General features: G+C 36.6%; 3 protein-coding genes across 4 annotated transcripts; 2 read left to right on the forward strand and 1 right to left on the reverse strand.

Annotated features, from left to right (window-relative positions):
- Window positions 1-4522: 4522 nt before the first annotated feature.
- Window positions 4523-8207, reverse strand: LOC116001219 (3-isopropylmalate dehydrogenase, chloroplastic-like). The gene is made up of 7 exons (XM_031241111.1): window positions 7938-8207; window positions 6727-7047; window positions 6484-6645; window positions 6325-6399; window positions 6096-6205; window positions 5919-5991; window positions 4523-5069 (listed from the first exon to the last, which is right to left on the reverse strand). The coding sequence occupies exons 1-7, from the start codon at window positions 8118-8120 to the stop codon at window positions 4878-4880; spliced, it is 1116 nt and encodes a 371-aa protein (XP_031096971.1). The 5' UTR covers window positions 8121-8207; the 3' UTR covers window positions 4523-4877.
- A 4225-nt stretch (window positions 8208-12432) lies between these two features.
- LOC116024108 (histone-lysine N-methyltransferase, H3 lysine-9 specific SUVH1-like) lies at window positions 12433-17088 on the forward strand. 2 transcript variants are annotated; one of them, XM_031265013.1, is made up of 4 exons: window positions 12433-12607; window positions 12723-12826; window positions 13197-15535; window positions 16747-17088. In XM_031265013.1, the coding sequence occupies exon 3, from the start codon at window positions 13379-13381 to the stop codon at window positions 15479-15481; it is 2103 nt and encodes a 700-aa protein (XP_031120873.1). In that variant the 5' UTR covers window positions 12433-12607; window positions 12723-12826; window positions 13197-13378; the 3' UTR covers window positions 15482-15535; window positions 16747-17088. The 2 variants fall into 2 exon arrangements, with proteins under 2 accessions (XP_031120873.1, XP_031120880.1); XM_031265020.1 differs by having other exon boundaries at window positions 12723-12803.
- Window positions 17089-18618: 1530 nt separating this feature from the next.
- On the forward strand, window positions 18619-21278 carry LOC116001283 (magnesium-protoporphyrin IX monomethyl ester [oxidative] cyclase, chloroplastic). The gene is made up of 5 exons (XM_031241171.1): window positions 18619-19108; window positions 19884-19948; window positions 20053-20380; window positions 20532-20630; window positions 20853-21278. The coding sequence occupies exons 1-5, from the start codon at window positions 18650-18652 to the stop codon at window positions 21114-21116; spliced, it is 1215 nt and encodes a 404-aa protein (XP_031097031.1). The 5' UTR covers window positions 18619-18649; the 3' UTR covers window positions 21117-21278.
- Window positions 21279-21487: the final 209 nt, after the last annotated feature.

The raw sequence follows: 21487 nt of genomic DNA on the forward strand, positions 1-21487 counted from the left end.
TTCTTCTTCTTTTTTTTTTTTTTCTCATGTTCTTCATCCTTTCCTAAAATAATTCTCATACTTTTTTTTACCGTCATAATTTTTGTAATTTCCTCTTTTTATTATTATCCTTATCATCCTTCTTTATCTTTCTTTAGTTTATTCCTTACTGTTATTCATCGTCTTTTTATTTCTCTTACCCTTCCATCTCTTATTCCGTCTTGTTATTTTTTTTCTTTTTATCGCTTATCTAATTTCCCTTCTCATTTGTGCATGTCTATCTTTCTCTTTATTTTGACCCTCATTTCTTTTCTTTTTTCCTTTTTCTTCATAGTCTCTTTTGTTGGTTGTCTTTTATTCCAAATTTTTCATTCTTCCTCTTTTTGCATTTCTCCTCATTTCTTAATCTACTACTCTACTTTTTCTTTTCCTTTTCGTTATAATATTCATCATGTCCTTTCTTTTTATTCTCTCCTTTTTTTCCCTTAATTTTCTTCTTCTATTACCCATCTCTCTTATCTGTTTCTCTCTTTCTTTCATTCTTTTTCCTTCATTCTCTCTTTCTTAATCACTTTCATTCTCAATCCCTTTTTGTTTTTTCTTTGTTAACCTTCTCTCTCTCTCATCTTCTTCTTTTCTTCATTTCGTTTTCTTTTTATTCTTCATTTCGTTTTTTCTTTTTTTTTTCTTTTTATTCTTCTCCTTTTCTTTTTCTTCTTATTCTCCAAACTCATCTTCTTACTCTCTCGTCTTTTTGTGTATCTTCCCTTTCTTTCTCATTTTATCCTTGTCCTTTCACTTTCTATCCTTCCTTATCCACCTTATTTTTTTTTCTTCCCTTTATTTTTTCCATTGAGGTGTAATTTTTATCTTTCTCTTCATTTTTACTCGCATTCTTCATTTTTCATATTTCTTCATCTTCTCTTTTTTCTTGCTTTTTCTCCTCGTTTAAAAAAAAAAATCTATTTGTAACTTTTTTTTTTTTTTTGTCTTTCATGTCCTCATATTCATTCTCTTTCTTATTATACCCCCTTTTTCTTATCTTAATTTTCTTCTTCTTCTCTTTCTCATCCTTTCCTAAAATAATTCCCATACTTGTTTTTCCTTCATTACTCTCATAATTCTTATAAGTCTTTCTTTTTATTATTATCATCATCATCTTCTTTATATTCTTTTAGTTCATTCCTTATTGTTACTCATGATGAGATTGGGAAACTCAGTGTTTGTATTAATGATTTGCGTATGTACATTAGAAGTATATACACAATAATTATAAGAGATATAATTGAAGTATAACTCCTAGAGTCTTAATACATCCCCTCAAGCACAAGGTTATAGGGACACAACGTTGAGCTTGTCATGCAAAAACTCGAACTATGGAGCCGATAGCGGTTTGGTAAATATGTTTGCAACAACCTGTTCTTTTGTAGATATGAAATTAACCTGAAGTTATAGGGACACAACGTTGAGCTTGTCATGCAAAAACTCGAACTATGGAGCCGGTAGCGGTTTGGTAAATATGTTTGCAACAACCTGTTCTTTTGTAGATATGAAATTAACCTGAAGTTCTCCAGAGGCCACCTTGTCACGCACAGTGAGAATCGATCTCAACATGCTTAGTCTGTGCGTGGAAGACAGGATTAGCACAAAGATACTCACACCACAAATGAGGAGCATGACTAGGAGGAAACCCAATTTCACGCAACAAAGACACGATCCAAGTTACGTCAACAGAAACATTTGCAATGGCCTTATACTCAGCTTCCGTAAAAGAACGAGCAACAGTCCTCTATTTCTGGCAAACCCGTGAAACTAAATTCGAACCAAAATAAACCGCAAGGCCACCAGTGGACTTCCTATCAACAGAACAACCAGCCCAGTTAGGAGGATGACTAGTAGGAAAACCAATTTCACTTAAGAAAGACACAAACCAAGTTACCTTAGTAGAAACATCTGCAATGGTCTTATACTCAGCTTCCGTGGAAGAACGAGCAACAGTCCTCTGTTTCTGGCAAACCCATGAAACCAAATTCAAATCAAAATAAACCGCAAAGCCACCAGTGGATTCTTATCAACAGAATAGCCAGCCCAGTCAGAATTTGAGAATGCATGTAGCTCCATGGATAACGAAGAAGTCAGCCATAGCCCATAGTGATGCGTCATGCCCTTTACATACCGCGATACACATTTGAGCAGCCCCCAATGCTCAACAGTAGGTGAATGCATAAATTGGCAGAGCCGATTAACAACAAAGGACAAATCTGGCCTAGTGATAGTCAAATACTACAAAGCACCAACCAGACAACGATACCTCGTGGGATCATAAAAAAGTTCAGTAGGCGACACTGACCCAGTTTGCACTCAGTCAATGCAACCCATTTCAGAATATCATCTATGTACCAAGAAAGAATTTGCGACAATCGCAAATCACGAATTTTAAATACACACGACAACCGAGCAAGCAAGTCCTGAATAAGGAACCGTTGAGAGTAGCAAGTGGGATCAATAGAGATAGTAGAAACATCTGTAACCACCACGTCTCATTATGCAAAAGCGCATTAAACTCTTAATGCATAGCGTCACGTCGCTCGGGATGACGAACAACTGAGAATAGCAAGTTGGATCAGCAGAGATAGTAGAAGTCACCAAAGCCTGCAATTACTAGTGATCACCATGCGTCATATGACAGAACATTATAGGATGTGACCGCTTCAAGGGCACAGTTACAACCTTTTGCCTTCTAGACAAAGCAGGAATCATCAGAGCAGAGTCAGAAGAGCCAGCAATAGACGAAGGAGGATCGGAAGAACCAACACCCCAAGGTAGCACCATCAACACTAGAAGGCATACTGGAGACTTGTGAAGAATCAGCTGAAGCAAAAGGGGAAACTCCCTCGTCAAAGCAAACATGACGACTAGACCTTACCCATACTCAAGTCCATACAAAGATACGCCCTAAAAGACCTATAGTCCATCTTGTGCTTATTATATGGACGTAGATAAGGAAAACACACACCCAAAAACATGAAGGAAAGAATAAGAAGGAGAAGCCTGAAAAAGCTTAGAATGCGGGCTATCAAATTTCAACACAGAAGAGGGTAACCGATTTATAAGGTAAACAACAGTTTCGAAGGCATAATCTCAATATTTAGAGGGAATCGAATGTGAGCCAGTAGGGCAAGACCAGTCTCTACAATATATGACGGTGACTGAAGTTCAACACGACCGTTCTGCTCATTTGTGTAACCACAATAATGCATATGACCTAGAGACTGAAAAATAGAGTGCAATTTTTTATATTCACCCCCTAAATCGGATTGAATAGACTTAATTGAATAGGAAAACAAACGTTCAACCATAACACGAAATTGCTCAAAAACCTTATAAATGTTAGATTTTAAGCGTAAACGATACAACCAAGAATAACGGGTATGATCATCCACAAAGAAAACGAAACAACGATTTCCTTTTGAAAAAATAAAAAGACCAGGGCCCCAAATATCAGTGTACACAGGATCGAGAACATACGTACTACTAGAATGAACTCTATCTAATTTCCCTTATTTATTGCAGCTTGGTGGTATGGATTCTTTTTGAGGTGAGAATAAGTTTTACTCTAGATAATAAATTTGCAATTAAGATCAAATAAAAAAAAAATGATCTATACATTTTGCATATTTATTATCTTACATTTATTATAATCTGGGTAGGGATGGATTGAGTGAATCGCAGTTCAACCAAGTGTTAAATATTGGGTTGGAATCGGTCATTGAGTTTTTGTCCTTATAACTTGCTATAACATACATTGTTTTTTGACCCTTTTTGTTATCTTGTTTTATTAATGATTAAAGTTTGAGGATATGAATATTTGTAGAGTTTCACAATTATGGTATGCTAAAGTTGTGTAGCAGATTGGGAGCAAACTCTTATCTCTCTTGTTGTCTTACATTATTATTCAAAATATTACAATGTATTCCTCCGTAACTGATCTTAATAAAATGGATTGACGAAGCTTTCTGCAACGTTTTAAGTTCGCTCATATTTAACTGAAATATGAATATTGTTATAGACGAGAAGGCCTTGTTTAGTAAATGGCGGATCTGTCATTTTGGCGTTTTGAGCAGCTGTTCTTGAATCAGTTTTAGATATTCAAAGTAGTGGAGGAGGATTAGCAAACTCAAAGTCTGGACCGAGATCAAAACGCCAAAAATATTGTTTGGTAAGTCAGCAGTTTGGAGCAGCGGTTTGAAGCAAACCGCTGAATTCCATTAGCAGCGCTTGGGGTTGGCATTTTGGGGAAGAATAAGAATTTATTCTCTTATTCTTCTCCAAAACACCCTCCCTTTAATTTAAAAAAATATATATATTACCTTTAATAAAGAAGCCTCAAGCTTCTCTTCTCTAGTCAAACCCGTTAACACAATCTGCTATTCGTAAATCGCTAATGTAATATGCTAACACTAACCGCTGGTTTGTCATGCCAAACAAGCCCAAAAGGACAAAATATAATATTTCACCTACTGCACAAGATTACAAATAAAACTATAGACAAGTGACAATTTGCATTATTTATAAAGCATAGATTGTTGGAAGCGATTACTCGACGTGGTGATGACATGAAATGATAGAATATTATTCACTTGCAATTGTTGCCCTTATGAGAACAAATCAATCTACTTTCGTGTAAGATTGAGAAACATTTTTATTCTGCCACGGTGCAGATAAAAGTTGAAAGCTTATGGGATGTTACAATTAACAGTAATATCTGCTTCCATATTCCCAACGAAGCATGGCTATCTCCAGCTTCAAACGGTTGAACTGCACAATTCAAAAACCCAATTGATTTGAACCTATTGAGGAAAAAAAAAACACTCGAATGATATATACGCATCAGCATTTCAGAGACGGTCACAGATTGCATTTGTAAAGTCAGTAGTTGATGAGTGCCCCCCAAGGTCAGCAGTTCGGTACTTTCCATCTGCGATTGTCGTCAGGATAGCATCCTGGATACGGTCAGCTTTATCATTAAGCTCCAGATGGCGTAACATTGCAACACCGCTCAAGAGCAAGGCAGTTGGATTGGCCATGTTCTACAGAGATATAGCAGCAGTTAAATGACTAACTACAACTGGGCACAAAGCTACTATACAAAACACTAAAATCAGAATATTTTAATTCAGTCCCAAGGCATGACCTATGGTGAACACTATAGAAATCTTAGTCATGGCACCTATAAATCATCATCTAAGAAAATTCAGTATCTAATCAAATGAGAATACCAGCATGACTAATATTTTCTTTGCAAACATCTACAGTCTAAATACTGTCAAATTTAACGGATAGACCATTATGACTAAATGGAAAAAATTCAACAAATATGCAAGGTTCAATCAAGGGATAAAAGGGGCCAAAAAAAAAAAAAAAAAAAAAAAAAAGATGAAGAACTTCCAACTTATGAAGAAGGTTTAAAATCATAGTTAGTGTTTGGTTGACAACTTTTTAAAACACAACTATGGGTTTTGATTACCTTTTCAATTAAAAATCTCATTCTCTAATTAAAAAGGGTATCATTTCAAATTATTGGTAATCTAATTTTTAAGTTTGGATTAGACTTTTAGATTTTTGTTTTGATTTTTTTTGTTCATATTGATGCTTTGGATGTCATTATATTACGATCAATTGCCTTGATTTTTGGTTTTTTTTTTAAACATTTATTCCAATTATAGGGTTATACACAACCAAACATCAACATTGGTAATCATTCCAATTCCACCCTACTACCAAACATGCAAAACACTATCACCAAAACCCATTACCATTACCAAGTATTTGATTCCCATGTGTGAACCAAGCACACACTAACACAACTGAGAATAACAATTCTAGAATAGGAGCATCAGTGTACCAAAACAACTATGTAGAGTAACAGTAATGCAAACCTTTCCAGCAATATCAGGTGCTGAACCATGCACAGCCTCGGCTAGAGCAATACCTCCCTCACCTATATTGCAGCTGCACAGGAACTTAAGTCTTAGACATACAAGGCAAATTCAACTTCACATGAGGCAAAGTCACCCAAAAAAAAAAAAACAAAACAAAACAAAACAAAAGCATACCTAGGTGTTAAACCCAAACCTCCAACCAAACCAGCACAAAGGTCACTGATAATGTCTCCATAAAGATTGGGCATCACCAAGACATCAAAGAGAGCTGGATTTTTCACTAGCTGTATGATGAAACAAAAATAGTTTACCAAGGTCGCATACTAATACATTGCATACGTTTTCAATAATCTAGATGAACAGAAGAAAATCTTTATTCACAATACAAAGTGATCATAGATACCATCAGACAGCAATTGTCAATGACAACTTCCTCATACTTTATCTCAGGGTATTTCTCTGCAACCTCACGACAACACTGGAAACAATAAACTGAAAGTTAGTTTGTGAGTGATGGATACATTGTGCCTTACCAAAGAAAGAATATGAAGTGAAGAAAAACCTTGAGGAAAAGGCCATCAGTTTTTTGCATGATATTGGCTTTGTGAATAGCAGACACTCTTTCTCTTCCATTGGTTTTGGCATAGTGAAATGCATACTCTGCAACCCTCAAACTTGCTTGACGTGTTATGATCTTTAGGCTTTCAACCACCCCTCTCACCACCTAAACAAGAGAAAATAAGTCTTATCTTATCTAGATGTACATATCCGTTATATTTGTGCCATATTCTGCAAAGAAACTCACTTGATGTTCAAGACCACTGTACTCTCCTTCCGTATTTTCACGAATAGTGATAAGATTCACATCATCATACCGAGTCTTATACCCAGGAAGGCTGTTGCAAGGTCTGACATTGGCATAAAGATTGAGCTCTTTCCTCAAAGTAAGGTTCAATGAGCGGTGACCCTTTCCGATTGGTGTGGCCATTGGACCTTTTAAACCAATCTTATTTCTTCGTACAGATTCAAGACTCTCCCAAGTCAGAAAACTCTGGGTTCTAGGGTCTATTTCCTTCCCCACATAATGTTCTTCCCATTCAATTGGCACATCAGCAGCTCTGAATATCTGCACTTTGCTATATTGATTTAAGATAACAGCATTTAACCTCACAATTTTTCAACCAAGGAATAAGGAATCTAAAAATGGGAAACATCTTTAATTTAAAAAACCATGGCTGAAGCAGCTCTACTAGATTTCCCTTTACTAAAATTACATACATCTGTGGGAAGACATATTCTAGGCTTTTGAATGGTATTAAATCTGACTAAATAGCTTGAGCTTAGAGCTCTGCATCTCACTCCACAGTCAAAAGCCCCAGGATAGAGCAAGGAAGTGAAGGCAAGGAGGAGAATGGGAAGATAAGAACTTAAAGTCCAGAAAGACTAGCAAATATTCAAAGTTCAATCTTCATAACACCAGCATCTTGATAAAACATAATTATGACAGTCATTTCTCCAATTAGATTGCTGAGGATAGTCAAATGGAAAACACAACAGAAGGATTGTAAAGGCAGGGGGCATGGGCAGATAAGAACTTCATGTCCAAAAAACTATTAAAGATGACAGATTGAAAGTTTTACATTAGTTGCATTATTCTTTAGAGTTGAGAATATTAAAGCAACCACATTCTTTTGAAATCAGTCAATAGCCACAATCTGGGCAAGTACTGGTTGCAGTTCAGGTACATGAGCTACGAGCAAGTAATTCTACTTGGACAGCGAACATTTCAAGTTCTGTTAGCATTGCAAACTTTTCGGTTTTTTTCATCACATGAAAAAGCCAATTCCATGGATACTCTAACCTGCGGGATTTCAGTTTTTACATGCTTTTTAAACGGAAAGAACTCTGACAAAATTTACCTCCAGTTTTACAGTAATCACAAATATTTGGCATTAAATAAGCTCCGGACAGCAGTAAAAAGCAAAATAGTATTGGCAATTCCAATGATAAACGGACCTGCTTGACAGACTCGGCGATTTCAGGGCCGATGCCATCACCGGGGAAGAGAGTGGCTCGGATCAAATTGGAAGTTGGCCCAGCCGAAGTGAAGCTTCTATTGAAAACCCCGGCCGAAGCGACAGTTGAAGTGCTGTTGAGGAAGTTGCTTCGGAGGAGCCGTCTCGCTATTTGAGAAGCCATCGTCGATGATCGCCTGTTAGTATCGATCAATCGGAGTAGTTATTACTTATTACCAGCGAGGAAAAAAGGAGGTTCCGATTGGATTTTTAATTTAATTTAATGAAGAGAATATTGTTTGTGTGACTTTGCGTAACTGTAGCTCCTTCAAGTCTGCACTGCGTCGATCAACGGCGGAGAAGAGTCAACTGCTTCCTCTGATCCAATAATTGTTCGCCGCGTAGATTGCAATTACAATTTGTTTGGGGATTAACTTTTTTTTAAAAAAAAATATTTATTAAGTTTTAATTTATTTGTCAAAGTTATTCTCAACTTTTTTTAAGGAAGTTTTTTTTTTTTTTTTTTTTGAAAAATGAAAGGAAGTTATTCTCAACTTTAAATGATTTTTTGCATAAAAAAATTGAAAGAAAATATAAGTAATCTCGCATAAGTGAAGACAAATTAAATAAAATAAACTGGAACTTTTTATTTGAGTTATCATTTGAAAATCTTTTAATATTTGTAAATAATAGTCTAACTTATTAATAATTTATTTACTCTCACATAAAATACTATTTGAAGTCATGAACATGATAAACATATATAGAATGATTCATTGGTTTCATTAGTTTAAACCATTGCATCTCGTTATATTATTAACCTAGGTTTTCTAAATAAATTATCAATGTTTTAAAAATCACGCATATGCACCGATTAATCGGTACTTAGGCGCTAGGTGGCTGCCGACCGCCTAAGGAGTCGACAATTAGCTATTGTTGTTTTTTTTTTTTAATGGATTATTTCGCTTAAAAACATCATTTTGAGCGAAATAATCATAAATCTTTCAAATCGATTGCAAAACTAAAAAAATATAAAAATAATAAAAATAAATTAAAATCAACTACTTTAATATTGATGCTTTGTGAGTTATGACTTTGTGAAATTGTGTTTTGATTCTTTAAATCTTTAAACAATTTACAATCCTAGTTGTTTTATATGTTAATATTTAATATTTTATTATCAATCATTAAAGTATTAAATAGTTTATAATTATCAAATCTTAAAAAATGTTAATAATAATTTTAAAACATTTTTTTTAAATCCGATGAATGCCTAGCATTTTTGCAACCTTGTAAATTATAGGCTAAAATAATCAATATGTGTGAAAATTTTGAGAAAAAAAAAAGGACTAATTTACTAAATATGAACTAGATAATTCTATACTGAGTAACTTACTATTTAATAGAAAATTTGATCAAATACGCCCCTAATTTGATTAAGTAGTATAATTGAGCCCCTAACTTAAATAAAAATTTTAAAAAAAAAAAAACTTCATCAAGACCCTTAAATCAGTAATAGAAGTACAATTAGGCCAGTATTCTTTATATTCGGTATGTTACTACTGATTTGGTAGTGATTAGGATTTAGGCACTTAGGTATGCTATTATTCCAATATTGTAATGACTTGATATCCGATATGGTGAAAGTTAAATATACATTAAATAATTTAGTATATTATCTTTAAAATCAATAAGTTTTTAAAAAAGATAATTACAATTTTTGAAAAAAAATAATAATAAGATCTCATATGTGGTGTACTACACAAGCATGTTGCACATGTGCTCTTTGAGAGGCCTTGGCAATTCAACAAGAAGACCATCCATGAACATTTTAGCAATAGATACTCATCTGTACATGATAGACAGAAATTAACTATTGTACTTCTAACTCATAGTCAAATTAATGTAGATGAAAAAAAAAAACACCAAAACAAAAAAGTGGATTCCATCTAGAAGGAAATAAAAGTTACTGACCCTTTGAGATGGACCATTTCGTATACTTACTAGACTGAGGATTGGTTTTTGAATTTTTGTAGTCATGTTATTATAAATAAATGAAGTCATACCAAAAGTAATGAAACTGCGGTCCATCTCTTTGCGAATTGTGCCTTTGCTCATGAGTGTTGGCATGTGTTAAATACTCATTGGAATCTTCAATATGTTGATTCTATTGTTTTATGGATTGAAGAGATGTGGGAAGTGTTGCCTACTGCTATGCTTGAGAAGGTTGTTGTCATATGTTGGGCTATATGGGAAAATAGGAATGCAATGGTATGGAAAGCTCAATGTAAAGATCCTTGTACTCTTGTGAACCATGCTATTTTTTATGCCAACAATTGGCGTGACATTCGTGAAAATGGTGTTGTTCCTACTGCCGTGAATATGATGCCTTATTCTGTACCTTCATGGGAGCCTCCCTTACTGCCATTTGTCAAGCTAAATATAGATGTTGCATTTAATCATACGGCGGGCAGAATGGTGATGTACCCATCATGAGTGTGGTGATGTATGCTATGGATGGTTTGTTTTCGGTTCGTGAGGCGGAGCAGTGGGTGCAAAAGAGGCTTTGAGTTGGATTAAGCAACAGGGATGGTGCCATGTTATCCTTGAAAGTTGAAATAGATGCTGAAATTGTGACAAAGGCTGTGGAAATCGGGCAGAATATTACGCCTTTTGGTGCTATTATTCATGAGATCCGCCTTCTCTTGCGAGAGCTTCCTACGGTCAAATTTTGTTTCGTTAAACGTAGTGGAAATATACTTGCCCATGCTTTGGCTAATAGAGCGTTGAGTGTTGAGACAACTGAGAGGATTGAATTTCTTGATTTTATTCCTCGTTCTATTTCTAGTTTGATTTGTATGAACGATTTGATGAATTAATATATTGCGTGGTTTTGTGTTTTCAAAAAAAAAAAAATTAATACCGAAAATATATGATTTTTATTTATATATTATTTTTCAATATAAAAAAGAAACATGGTGTCTTCATTGTCTTGTCGAAGCCATAATATGCAAATATGCAATTGAAACCAAATAACAATATTCCAACAAGGAGCAAACACATGTAAAATTAAAGTGAAAAAAAAAAGAATTGAAACAACCTGATGTCTTCATTGTCTTGACAAATTGGTACTTCATAGTAACGGTACTACTAAAAAAAACAAACCATAAGAATCCTACTATCTCCAAAGTATTAAAAAAAAAAAAACATCTTGAAACTATTTATGTTTAATAAATGTGTTCAGACATAAGGTTTTCAAAAAATATTATTTTAATATTAATTATTAAAGTATTAAATACTTTATAATAAATGTGTTATGCGTGCAATGTACGCGCACATTGCGTGCGTTGGGTAGTTGTCAACTGGGGACCACAAGAATTTCACCATTGATTTTTTTTGGGGGGAGGGAGGAGAGATATTCTTTTTTCGGAAAGAATTATCTATCCGGAGAAAGGAGGGGAAATTGTGGGCGTGCATTCGTAACACACGCATGTTAGTGGGGACAACTGTCTCCAACCAACACTCGTAATGCACACATGTTGGTGGGGACTACTGTCTCCTACCAACACTCGTAACGCACGCATGTTGATAGGGACAACTGTCTCCCACCAACACTCGTAACGCACGCATGTTGGATGGGGACAACTGTCACCCACCAACACTCGTAACGCACGTATGTTGGTGGGGACAACTGCTTCCCACCAACACTAGTAACGCACGCATGTTGGTGGGGACAATTGTCTCCCACCAACACGTTTTCTAATGGAAATAATACAGAAAACGTGTTGGTGGGGGACAATTGTCCCCACCAACATGCGTGCGTTACGAATGCACACCCACAATCTCCCATTCTTTCTTTGGAGAGGTAGTTATTTCCGAAGAAAGAATATACCCCCTCCCCCACAGCGTAAAAAAAACTGATGGTGAAACTCTTGTAATTCCCGATTGACAACCACCTAATGCTCGCAATGTGCGCGTACATTGCACGCACGAACACATTTATTTTATACCATTTTAATAAAATTTAGGCAAAAACTAAATTAGTAGTTTAATCACATCTCCTTCGTTTATACTTTCTCCTCTATCTATAAAATGTCTAACCAAAAACTCAAAAAATGGTGATGTTTTTGTGGTTGCTCACTCAACGATGCACGGCACGTGCCCGATACATGCACGGTCTTTTTTTTTTTTGTTTTTTTTTTTTGTTTTTCTAACTTTTTCAGATAACTCGAATAATAAAAATAATGGTGATGCTTATAGGAGAGCTATAACATCTATTAAATAGCTGAAAAATAATGTGCTTGGTAAAAAAAGTTTTAAAAAAATTTAAGTTCTTAAAATTGAGAGAAAAGGAATAACAATTCTCCCATCAAAACATGGTGTTAAGGTGTGAACTAAACTCCAGATAAGTTGTCCGTTTGGAAGGATGGACCCACATGGACCTTGACAAAGAGCGTGGGAAAGTGTGCTACAAATTACTATCCAGGGGGAAAGTACCGTAAAACATTTCATCAAACTATTGTAATCGCACTAACCGGCAGTGTACTTGGCAAAGGCAAACCCGTCAATTTCAAAGGAACACACCTCTCCTTGATCCCTCTCGCTCTGCTCCTCTCTCTCTATTTCTCCCTCTCCCTCTCTCTCATTCTCACTTCGCTCTCAATTCCTCAGGTACTTTTTTTTTTTTTTTTTTTTTTTTTTTTTTTGTTTTTTCGGGGTTTTCCAGTTTGCTTCAATTTCTGATCCATTTTATTTTATTCGCTTTACATGTCATTTTCATTTCCAGAACACAGAGAACCAAGGAGATGCCGACTTTATTTATTCTCACTTGCTCTTCTGTGTTTACTACCGCTCTGATATGATAAAAGTTCGTCTTCAATCTCCACTTGGGTGAGCTTAATTTATGCTTTTGCGTGTGATTTTATTGTTTTTGTTCTTAGTTCTGAAAAAGGTTTTTGAATCTGCGTTTTGGTGTTTAGTTCACTTAGGGTTTTTTCCCTTTCATTTCGTGCGAAACGTGGCTTGGTTGGGTTTAATTTACTGTTTTCTTGCTTTCTCAAGTTCGAATCTGCGTTTTGTTATTACCTCAATTAGGGTTTTTCTTTTTCCTGTTCATTTCGCTAGAGTTTGAACTCTTTTTTTTTTTTTTCTCTGTTTCCGTATGTTGGCTGTTTCACTGATTTTCTTGTGTTTACATGGCTGGGACCAATTTGAATCAGTAATTAAGTTATGTTCGCATCTCTTGACGGTTTGTTGACAGGTCACATTTGGTCTTTTGATGCACATTCTAATAAAGTGACATTTTGTTCTTCCAACAAGATCTGTGGCTGTACATCTGTTCTGTGTAGCAATTAGAAGTTTAAAAAGGGTGGAAGTTAGTGTTTTGGGGACTTATTGGAGCAAAGTTTGTGACTTTTGTTTCTGGTTTGTAAGTTTGGTGTAATGGAGCAAGGTACAACATCAAACTCAGTTCCAGCAGCTGAGCCTATTGATAAGTCTAGGATCTTGGATATAAAGCCCATGAGATGTTTAGTTCCAGTATTTCCATCTGCAAATGGGATGTCAGCAAGTGGCGCTCCCCAACCTTCACCCTTTGCTTGTGTTCCTCCATCTGGTCCTTTCCCTCCTGGAGTTGCTCCTTTTTACCCATTTCTGGCTCCAAATGACTCAGGTAGACGAACTGAGCAAACTCCATTTGGTTTTACTCAGCCTATATCTCCTGTTCCTTTGAACTCATTCAGAACTCCAATGTCAAATGGTGATACTGGGAGGACAAGGAGGACCACAAGAATTGTTGTAGAAGATGATGGTTATAGTGACCAGAGTGATCAGTTTGACTTTAGCGTTCATGTGAATGATGTTGAAGACACCAGTACTGCAAGGAAAAGGGGAAGACCTTCGAGAAAGACAAGGAGACATGCCCAGCAAGGTGAACCACATGCTGAGGTGGATTATGAACCTATTCTACATGGTTTCCTTGAATCATTTAAACTAACTGAAATAGATATGTTTAAAAAAGCTGATGGTGACAAGGATCTAGTTGGACGCATATTATTGGTTTATGATTTGTTCCGAAGAAAGATGACCCAAATTGAAGAGATGAAAGACCCATCTCCAGGATCTGCCAGACGTCCAGACTTAAAGTCTGGGACAATGTTGATGACGAAAGGAGTTCGTACGAATCAGACAAAGAGGGTCGGGAATGTACCGGGGATTGAAGTTGGTGATATCTTCTTTTTCAGGATGGAGTTATGCGTGGTTGGATTACATTCTCCAAGCATGGCTGGAATAGATTATATGAGTGTCAAGTTATCTACGGATGATGAGCCTATTGCTGTCAGCATAGTCTCATCAGGTGGATATGATGACGAGGGGGATGATGGGGATGTGCTAATTTACACTGGCCAGGGTGGAGTACAGAGAAGGGATGGACAAATGTTTGATCAGAAACTTGAAAGGGGAAATCTTGCTCTGGAAAAGAGTCTGCATCGTGCCAACGAGGTAAGAGTTATTAGGGGTGTGAAGGATACTTGGACTACTGGGAAGATTTATGTCTATGATGGTTTATACAAAATTCAGGAGTCATGGGCAGAGAAAAATAAGTCTGGATGCAATGTTTTCAAATACAAATTGGTTAGAATACCTGGACAGCCTGAGGCTTATGCCTTGTGGAAATCAATTCAGCAATGGAAGGATGGTATTAGTTCAAGGACTGGGGTCATCCTTCCAGACCTAACTTCTGGTGCGGAGAGTCAACCAGTTTCTCTAGTAAATGATGTTGATGATGAGAAGGGACCTGCTTATTTCACATACATTTCAACTCTTAAAAACCCAAAGCCCTGCGAAATGCCTAGTCCTTCTTTTAGCTGTCATTGTCATGGTGGATGCCAGCCTGGGGATTCCAACTGCTCTTGTATCCAGGGAAATGGAGGTTTTCTGCCTTATAATGCACTAGGGGTTCTCTTGACCTACAAGGCTTTGGTACATGAGTGTGGTCCATCCTGCCCTTGCCCTCCCAATTGCCGAAATCGATTATCTCAAGCAGGTCTTAAGGTCCGGCTCGAGGTCTTTAAAACAAAGAACAGAGGTTGGGGACTTAGGTCCTGGGATCCTATTCGTGGAGGTTGTTTTATCTGCGAGTATGCCGGAGAAGTCATTGATGCATCTAGGTCAGATGAATTTGGAATTGATAGCGAAGATAATTATATATTTGATGCCTCCCGGAACTATCAGCCATTGGAAAAGGTACCTGCTGATAATGATGACTCTGCCAAAGTCCCATTTCCTCTTGTTATAAGTGCAAAAAACAATGGGAATGTAGCTCGGTTCATGAACCATAGTTGTTCACCCAATGTGTTCTGGCAGCCAGTTGTACGTGAAGGTCACAATGGTGCTTTTTACCATATTGCCTTTTTTGCCATCAGGCATATACCTCCCATGCAGGAATTGACCTTTGATTATGGGATGGTTCGGTCTGATAAAACAGAGCAAATGAGGAAGAAGTGCTTGTGTGGATCATTAAACTGCAGAGGATATTTTTACTAGTCATCAACCCAGAGTATGGGGTTTCTACATATCTAATATATCCTTTGCATAAAGGTTAGTAACCTCTATCCTCCTGTTCCTATTCAACAATTTTCTCCCATTTTAGCTGCTTATGTTGACTTCTCAGTGTTTTGTTTATTGAAATTGTATGGGTGGTGTTTCTATCCTGTGAAAGTTTTGGTTGCACTTGATTAGTTTGGATTTAAAGTAGAGAGTTATCCTCATTGAAGAAAATCTAATTAAGAACCTTCCATTTAATAGAAAAGTATAAAACAGGATGAATTCACTCTGCTTTCTCAATCTAAACTTGTAAAAAACATTTTAATGATCTTCATGAGGTGTAAAATAACTGTTCAGGTAAATCTTTTTGTAACTGATTGAGGTGTAAAATTAAAAAAAAAATAAATTGTTTTGATAAATGTTTTTGTAGCCAATCGACACCTGAAAATGTCATTTAGTTGTAGAATTATAGTCTAAGTGGACTTTTAGGTCCTTTTAGGATTTGGGGTTTCTTTTGGGTTGGTGTCTATGCTGGTTATAGTGAAAAGTTATTCTATTCTGGTTTGAAAATTGAAATGAATATAATGATTTAAACTGAGATAAATAATCCATCGTGTTTGATGTTGCACCAGCAACTTTATAGTCTCAAGTGTTTAGTAGTCTAGGCAGATCCTTTTACTCTAGATAGTCTTTGTTTAACTTGTGGTTATGGAGGATCTCAGACGCCATAAACATATAGTTTCTGTAAAGGAGTACAAAAACACATACTGGTTTCCAGCAAAAAATGGTTAGAAAATTCTGATTTGAATCCCTGTATTCTGGAATTGTATTAAATTACTGTGGGTTCTTACTACTGAAAAACTTCTAGAAGTTGCAAAGGCATGTGGTTACTGCAGTATTCATCACAATGTCACATTTTGTACATTGGTATTGATGCATGTCTCTTCTGGAATTTAAGATCATCATGAAGTTGACCAGGACTAGAAGTCTTAGTGCTTCATGTGTGCATGTGTATTTATTTATTTATTTATAGCCTAATACTTTAGTAATTACAGTTGAGGCATGCACTACAGACTGCATAAAAGGAAGGGAATTATTGTTGTGATTTATTTCTGGATTTGTTATTTACTCATTTTCCTTCCTTGCTCCCTACCCTTCTCTCTCATTGCCAAGCGTAATAGTGCTGTGAAGAAATCTGATATCTTTGCTCCGGGAATTCACTTGCGAAAATATAATTGCTGATAAACTGTTATTTCTTTTGCCAGATGACAGGAAAAAGTTCCAGCAATGCCCTGGTACATGGCCCGGGAATGTTGTATTATGTAGATCTATAGACAAAAATGGTAGCGGTTGTTTTCGTGGCAGTAGCTTGTAGGCTTGCCAGAACTCTGTATTTTATGTAGCTTTTGCTGATGACTAATGTATTAGGATTGTATCATGTAGCATAGAACTCCATTGCACAGAGTTCTTGCTTGGATTTTTAATCTCTCGCTCTCTTGGGCTAGGCATTGTAACTTTTGCAAGACCGTTTTGTTTATCATGGGATTTGTTAGTTATCTGACTCGCAGCCTTGTTTTCCCTAATCTAGGGTTCCTGTTTTCTCTCAACTTCTTGATGTTCTTAAATGTGATTCCGCAGTTTGATATATAGGTTTAAACCCTAAATTTGAGGGCTTCTCACCCCTTGCCATGACATGAGGCAGGGTTTTGCTTATTTATTTATTAATTATTATTATTATTATTATTAAGGTTGAGATCCTCACCCAGATTCGAATTGAGTAATTGCTGGGCATTACATCTACACTCAGCATTTCGATCTCCATCAATGAGCTGTCTCGGGGGGTTTTGCAGTTTGATATATGGATTGACGGAGTATTAAGATGTTTGTCTATGGAGATAAAAGTGTTGAGCATTCATATTTGTTGGATTTGGCTCATTAGTAATGTGAAGGAGAGGACACAACTTTGTCGAAAATACAACATTGTTATATATGGCATCAAACAATTTCTAGTATAGGGAACTACAAGGAATGACCAATTGGCCATTATGGTTTGAGTTGAGAAATATTTTTGAAGATACAAAATCAACTATAGAGAATTACTTTTATCAGCCAAAATAACTGTTGCAATATTATTCTATTATTGTACCTCCAATTATTTCATTATAAATCTCATTATTCTCATTATTTTATCAGTATTTTACCATCGAACCCGACTCTCTATTATTTCACCATAAATAGCCATTGTCTACCCTCAAATAGCCATTAATATAATCTACCATGAATGTCTTGCCATGAATATTATGTTCTCTCCTACTATAAAAAGACTCTACAACCAATAAGGGAGGAGACCAAGCTCTATAGCTCTACGTCAAGATACTCAAGTTCGGGAATAATATTTCTACAAATTCTCTACACTCCACAAACTCTATGAATTATTCCTAGCTTGAGTGCAACAACGTACATGCATCTCCACACTCATGTTAAAAAGGCATGTAATTTTTGTTTTTACTTCAATTTCCACGCTAAACCCCTTGTGTCTTGTCCTATCCTATGCATATAATTTTTTACTCTTCCTACAAACGACTCTAGAACTAACATGCAGTTTGGTTGCAATAAGAGAATTAGGTGGGAAATGAATTGTAATTCCCTGAGAAAAGAATAATGTGCAAAGTAAAATTCAAATATACATCAAGGATTCTTTTTTCATGCTTAAACCCTGCAGAATGTTACAAATTTAAGATTGCAAGCTTGCGCTAAACTACTTAACTACATCAGCATTGGTGTTCCTTCCATTTACTCTACCACTTATCTTATCAGCTTTGGATTAGTAAAGAATCTGTAGCTCCAGATTCTGCCCAAAATTTCACCTCTGTTAAAGATACTACTACTGAGATTTTTATATTGTGAAGAAGATTAAGGATAGATTGTGTACCAATAACATTGTGAAACGTACCACAAACAACATGAGCCACAAATCCAACTGCCAAATAGACAAAATGACCATGCAATCAAGCTAGCCTGTCACAGTATGCCACATGTCAGACCAGATTTAACCCCATGGATTTCTTTGGATGAGATGATATTCCATCACTTTCATCCAATTATATATCCTCCCCAACACCCATACCTTTCTTCTCAGTCCTTACACTCCACAAAAAAAAAAAAAAAATGGCAGCAGAAATGGCATTGGTAAAACCTATATCGAAGTTCGGCGCCACCGCCTCTCCGCGGCTGAGCGGCGGGCGGAAACTGGCACCGTTCAGCGTGAGAATGTCGAGCGCCACCGCTTCGAAGGCGGCGGCGGCCACCGGCAACAAGGGATCGAAGAAGGGGATCAAGGAGACGCTGCTGACGCCGAGGTTTTACACGACGGATTTCGACGAGATGGAGACGCTGTTCAACACGGAGATCAACAAGAACCTGAACAATTCCGAGTTCGAGGCGCTGCTCCAGGAGTTCAAGACGGATTACAACCAGACTCACTTCGTGAGGAACAAGGAGTTTAAGGAAGCCGCCGACAAGATTCAGGGCCCTCTCCGTGATATCTTTGTCGAGTTCTTGGAGAGGTCTTGCACTGCTGAGTTCTCCGGCTTTCTTCTCTACAAAGAGCTCGGTAGGAGGCTCAAGGTATGCTCTTTTTCTTCATCCCCTTCCATTTTTTCCTCTAAATTACACAAATCTATCACCCATTCTCGCACTTTGCTTCTATTATTCATGCTTCTTTCCCATCAAAACTACTTATCAACTCAATAATTTTAGTTTTCGTTGGACATTGAAACCTAATTGTAACTGAACCATTTGGGAATGCTTTTCCATTTTTCAAAAAAAAAAATGTTCTTTTCCCTATCTACTATCTATCTTTATGATGGGATATGAACATTAATACATTTTGGGTGCCCCAGGGGTAAAACTCGGCAAATTATTGTATGGACCATAGCCTACAGAGCTTTGTGTGAACCATAACAAAATAAATGTACATTTTTAATATATTAGGACATTATTCGTGCACTAAATGAATAATGTACAGTATACAAAATAATGAACTTTCAGTATTCAAATAATGTATTTTTCTTAAATATAATGTACATTTTTAATATGATCAAAGTACATTATCCGTGTACTGAATGTATATTATTTGATAGTATGATCATAACTGTATGGACCATGGTTCACAAATTAATGATTGGGGTAACTCGGTTGGTTATACTGATTACCTAAAGTAAGTGCGAGGGGTTTGAATCCCAATATAACCCAGGGTTCTTGGGAGACCGATTAGAGATGATGTTGATACAGTTCTGGGGTTAGGATTAGTTTGGTGTAAGGTGGAAATTAAAAAAAAAAAAACATTGTGGTTAATTTTGTTTGCCTGCACTGCTAACATATTTTTGAAATGGTTTTGCAGAAAACCAACCCTGTGGTTGCAGAGATATTTTCTCTCATGTCTAGGGATGAAGCTCGCCACGCTGGGTATATGCTCTACACCTTCTCTGTTTTCCGAAATCCCACTAGGGAGGGTGTGTCTGAGGAAAACATTGTCTGAAAAATGTTTTTTTTTGGTTTGAAATTTGCAGGTTCTTGAACAAGGGATTATCTGACTTCAACTTGGCATTGGACTTGGGTTTCCTGACAAAGGCCAGAAAGTACACTTTCTTCAAGCCCAAGTTTATCTTCTATGCAACATACCTCTCTGAGAAAATTGGCTACTGGAGATACATTACCATATACAGACACCTCAAAGCCAATCCCGAGTACACATGTTATCCGATTTTCAAATACTTTGAGAACTGGTGCCAGGATGAGAACCGCCATGGGGACTTCTTCTCTGCTCTGATGAAGGCACAGCCTCAGTTCCTTAATGACTGGAAGGCTAAGTTGTGGGCTCGCTTCTTCTGTCTTTCGGTAAATATAATGCTTAAACTACGTTTTTACTCTAATATATATTCAGTAGTTTGCTACATGTAATCTGCATTGCCTCTGATATGGACAATTTCAAGAGTATTTGTTCTGAACGACCTCACTTTTCTTACATTATAGTTGTTACTGAATGCAGGTTTACGTGACAATGTATCTCAATGACTGTCAAAGAACTGCTTTCTATGAAGGCATTGGACTTAACACTAAAGAATTTGACATGCATGTTATCATTGAGGTGAATTTTGTTTCTATTTAACACATCTAGTTATTAGCCATTTATTCATCTGCTTCTCTGCGATCTGTGCTGATTTCTAAAAGAAAGAATTCAATTCAGTGTGGAAGGCTTCTGGTTGCTCATAAAATACCCTATTTATAATCATAAGATGTCTTGCTACACATAAACCATAGAACTTTAGCAGTTGAAAGGCTTCTGAAACTTCATTTAATTTTGTTGCAGACAAACCGCACCACAGCTAGAATCTTCCCCGCTGTGCTTGATGTTGAGAACCCGGAATTCAAGAGGAAGTTGGACAGGATGGTGGAGATTAACGAAAAGATACTTGCAGTTGGGGAGAGCGACGACATTCCTTTGGTGAAGAATTTGAAGAGAATCCCTCTTGTAGCTGCGCTTGTGTCTGAAATACTTGCTGCCTATCTCATGAAACCTGTTGACTCGGGTTCTGTTGATCTTGCAGAGTATGAACCGCAGCTCGGGTACTAATTAATCTCTTTTCTTTCCTTGTTCTGGGTTGAAATTGGGAAACTCAGCCGGTTTTCTTTCCATTGCATTGAGAAATATTTAGTGCATGAAACTGGAGAAACACTGTTAGAACATTACCTACATTGTATTTTCTTGTATAATTCATAGTATGAGTTTCTGAAAGTGTCTGGCCTGAGAGTTTTCTGATATCATCAATTCGAATCCCCGCCAATTGTTATACCATGGACCATGTTATTAGCTACAAGTAAACTATAGATATAGAATACTACTGGTCCATGGTATAATTTGTCAATCCCAGCCTTCTTAACTCAGATAATGACTACGAATTTTCATTCATAGAATGGAGTGAGATGGAACACATGCTTCAATTT

The sequence above is a fragment of the Ipomoea triloba genome, chromosome 1 (assembly GCF_003576645.1).
Source record: "Ipomoea triloba cultivar NCNSP0323 chromosome 1, ASM357664v1".
NCBI lineage: Eukaryota > Viridiplantae > Streptophyta > Magnoliopsida > Solanales > Convolvulaceae > Ipomoea > Ipomoea triloba.

Bases quoted from the DNA above. Each gene is read 5' to 3' on its own strand.
- LOC116001219 (XM_031241111.1), bottom strand. From the start codon at position 8,120: ATGGCTTCTCAAATAGCGAGACGGCTCCTCCGAAGCAACTTCCTCAAC. The intron at 6,400-6,483 runs GTTTTTCTTCAC...TATTGTTTCCAG, and splicing joins CTGATGGCCTTTTCCTCAAG to TGTTGTCGTGAGGTTGCAGA. The intron at 6,206-6,324 runs GTATCTATGATC...TTCATCATACAG, and splicing joins TTGACAATTGCTGTCTGATG to CTAGTGAAAAATCCAGCTCT.
- LOC116024108 (XM_031265013.1), top strand. From the start codon at position 13,379: ATGGAGCAAGGTACAACATCAAACTCAGTTCCAGCAGCTGAGCCTATT.
- LOC116001283 (XM_031241171.1), top strand. From the start codon at position 18,650: ATGGCAGCAGAAATGGCATTGGTAAAACCTATATCGAAGTTCGGCGCC. The intron at 19,109-19,883 runs GTATGCTCTTTT...ATGGTTTTGCAG, and splicing joins AGCTCGGTAGGAGGCTCAAG to AAAACCAACCCTGTGGTTGC. The intron at 20,631-20,852 runs GTGAATTTTGTT...ATTTTGTTGCAG, and splicing joins ACATGCATGTTATCATTGAG to ACAAACCGCACCACAGCTAG.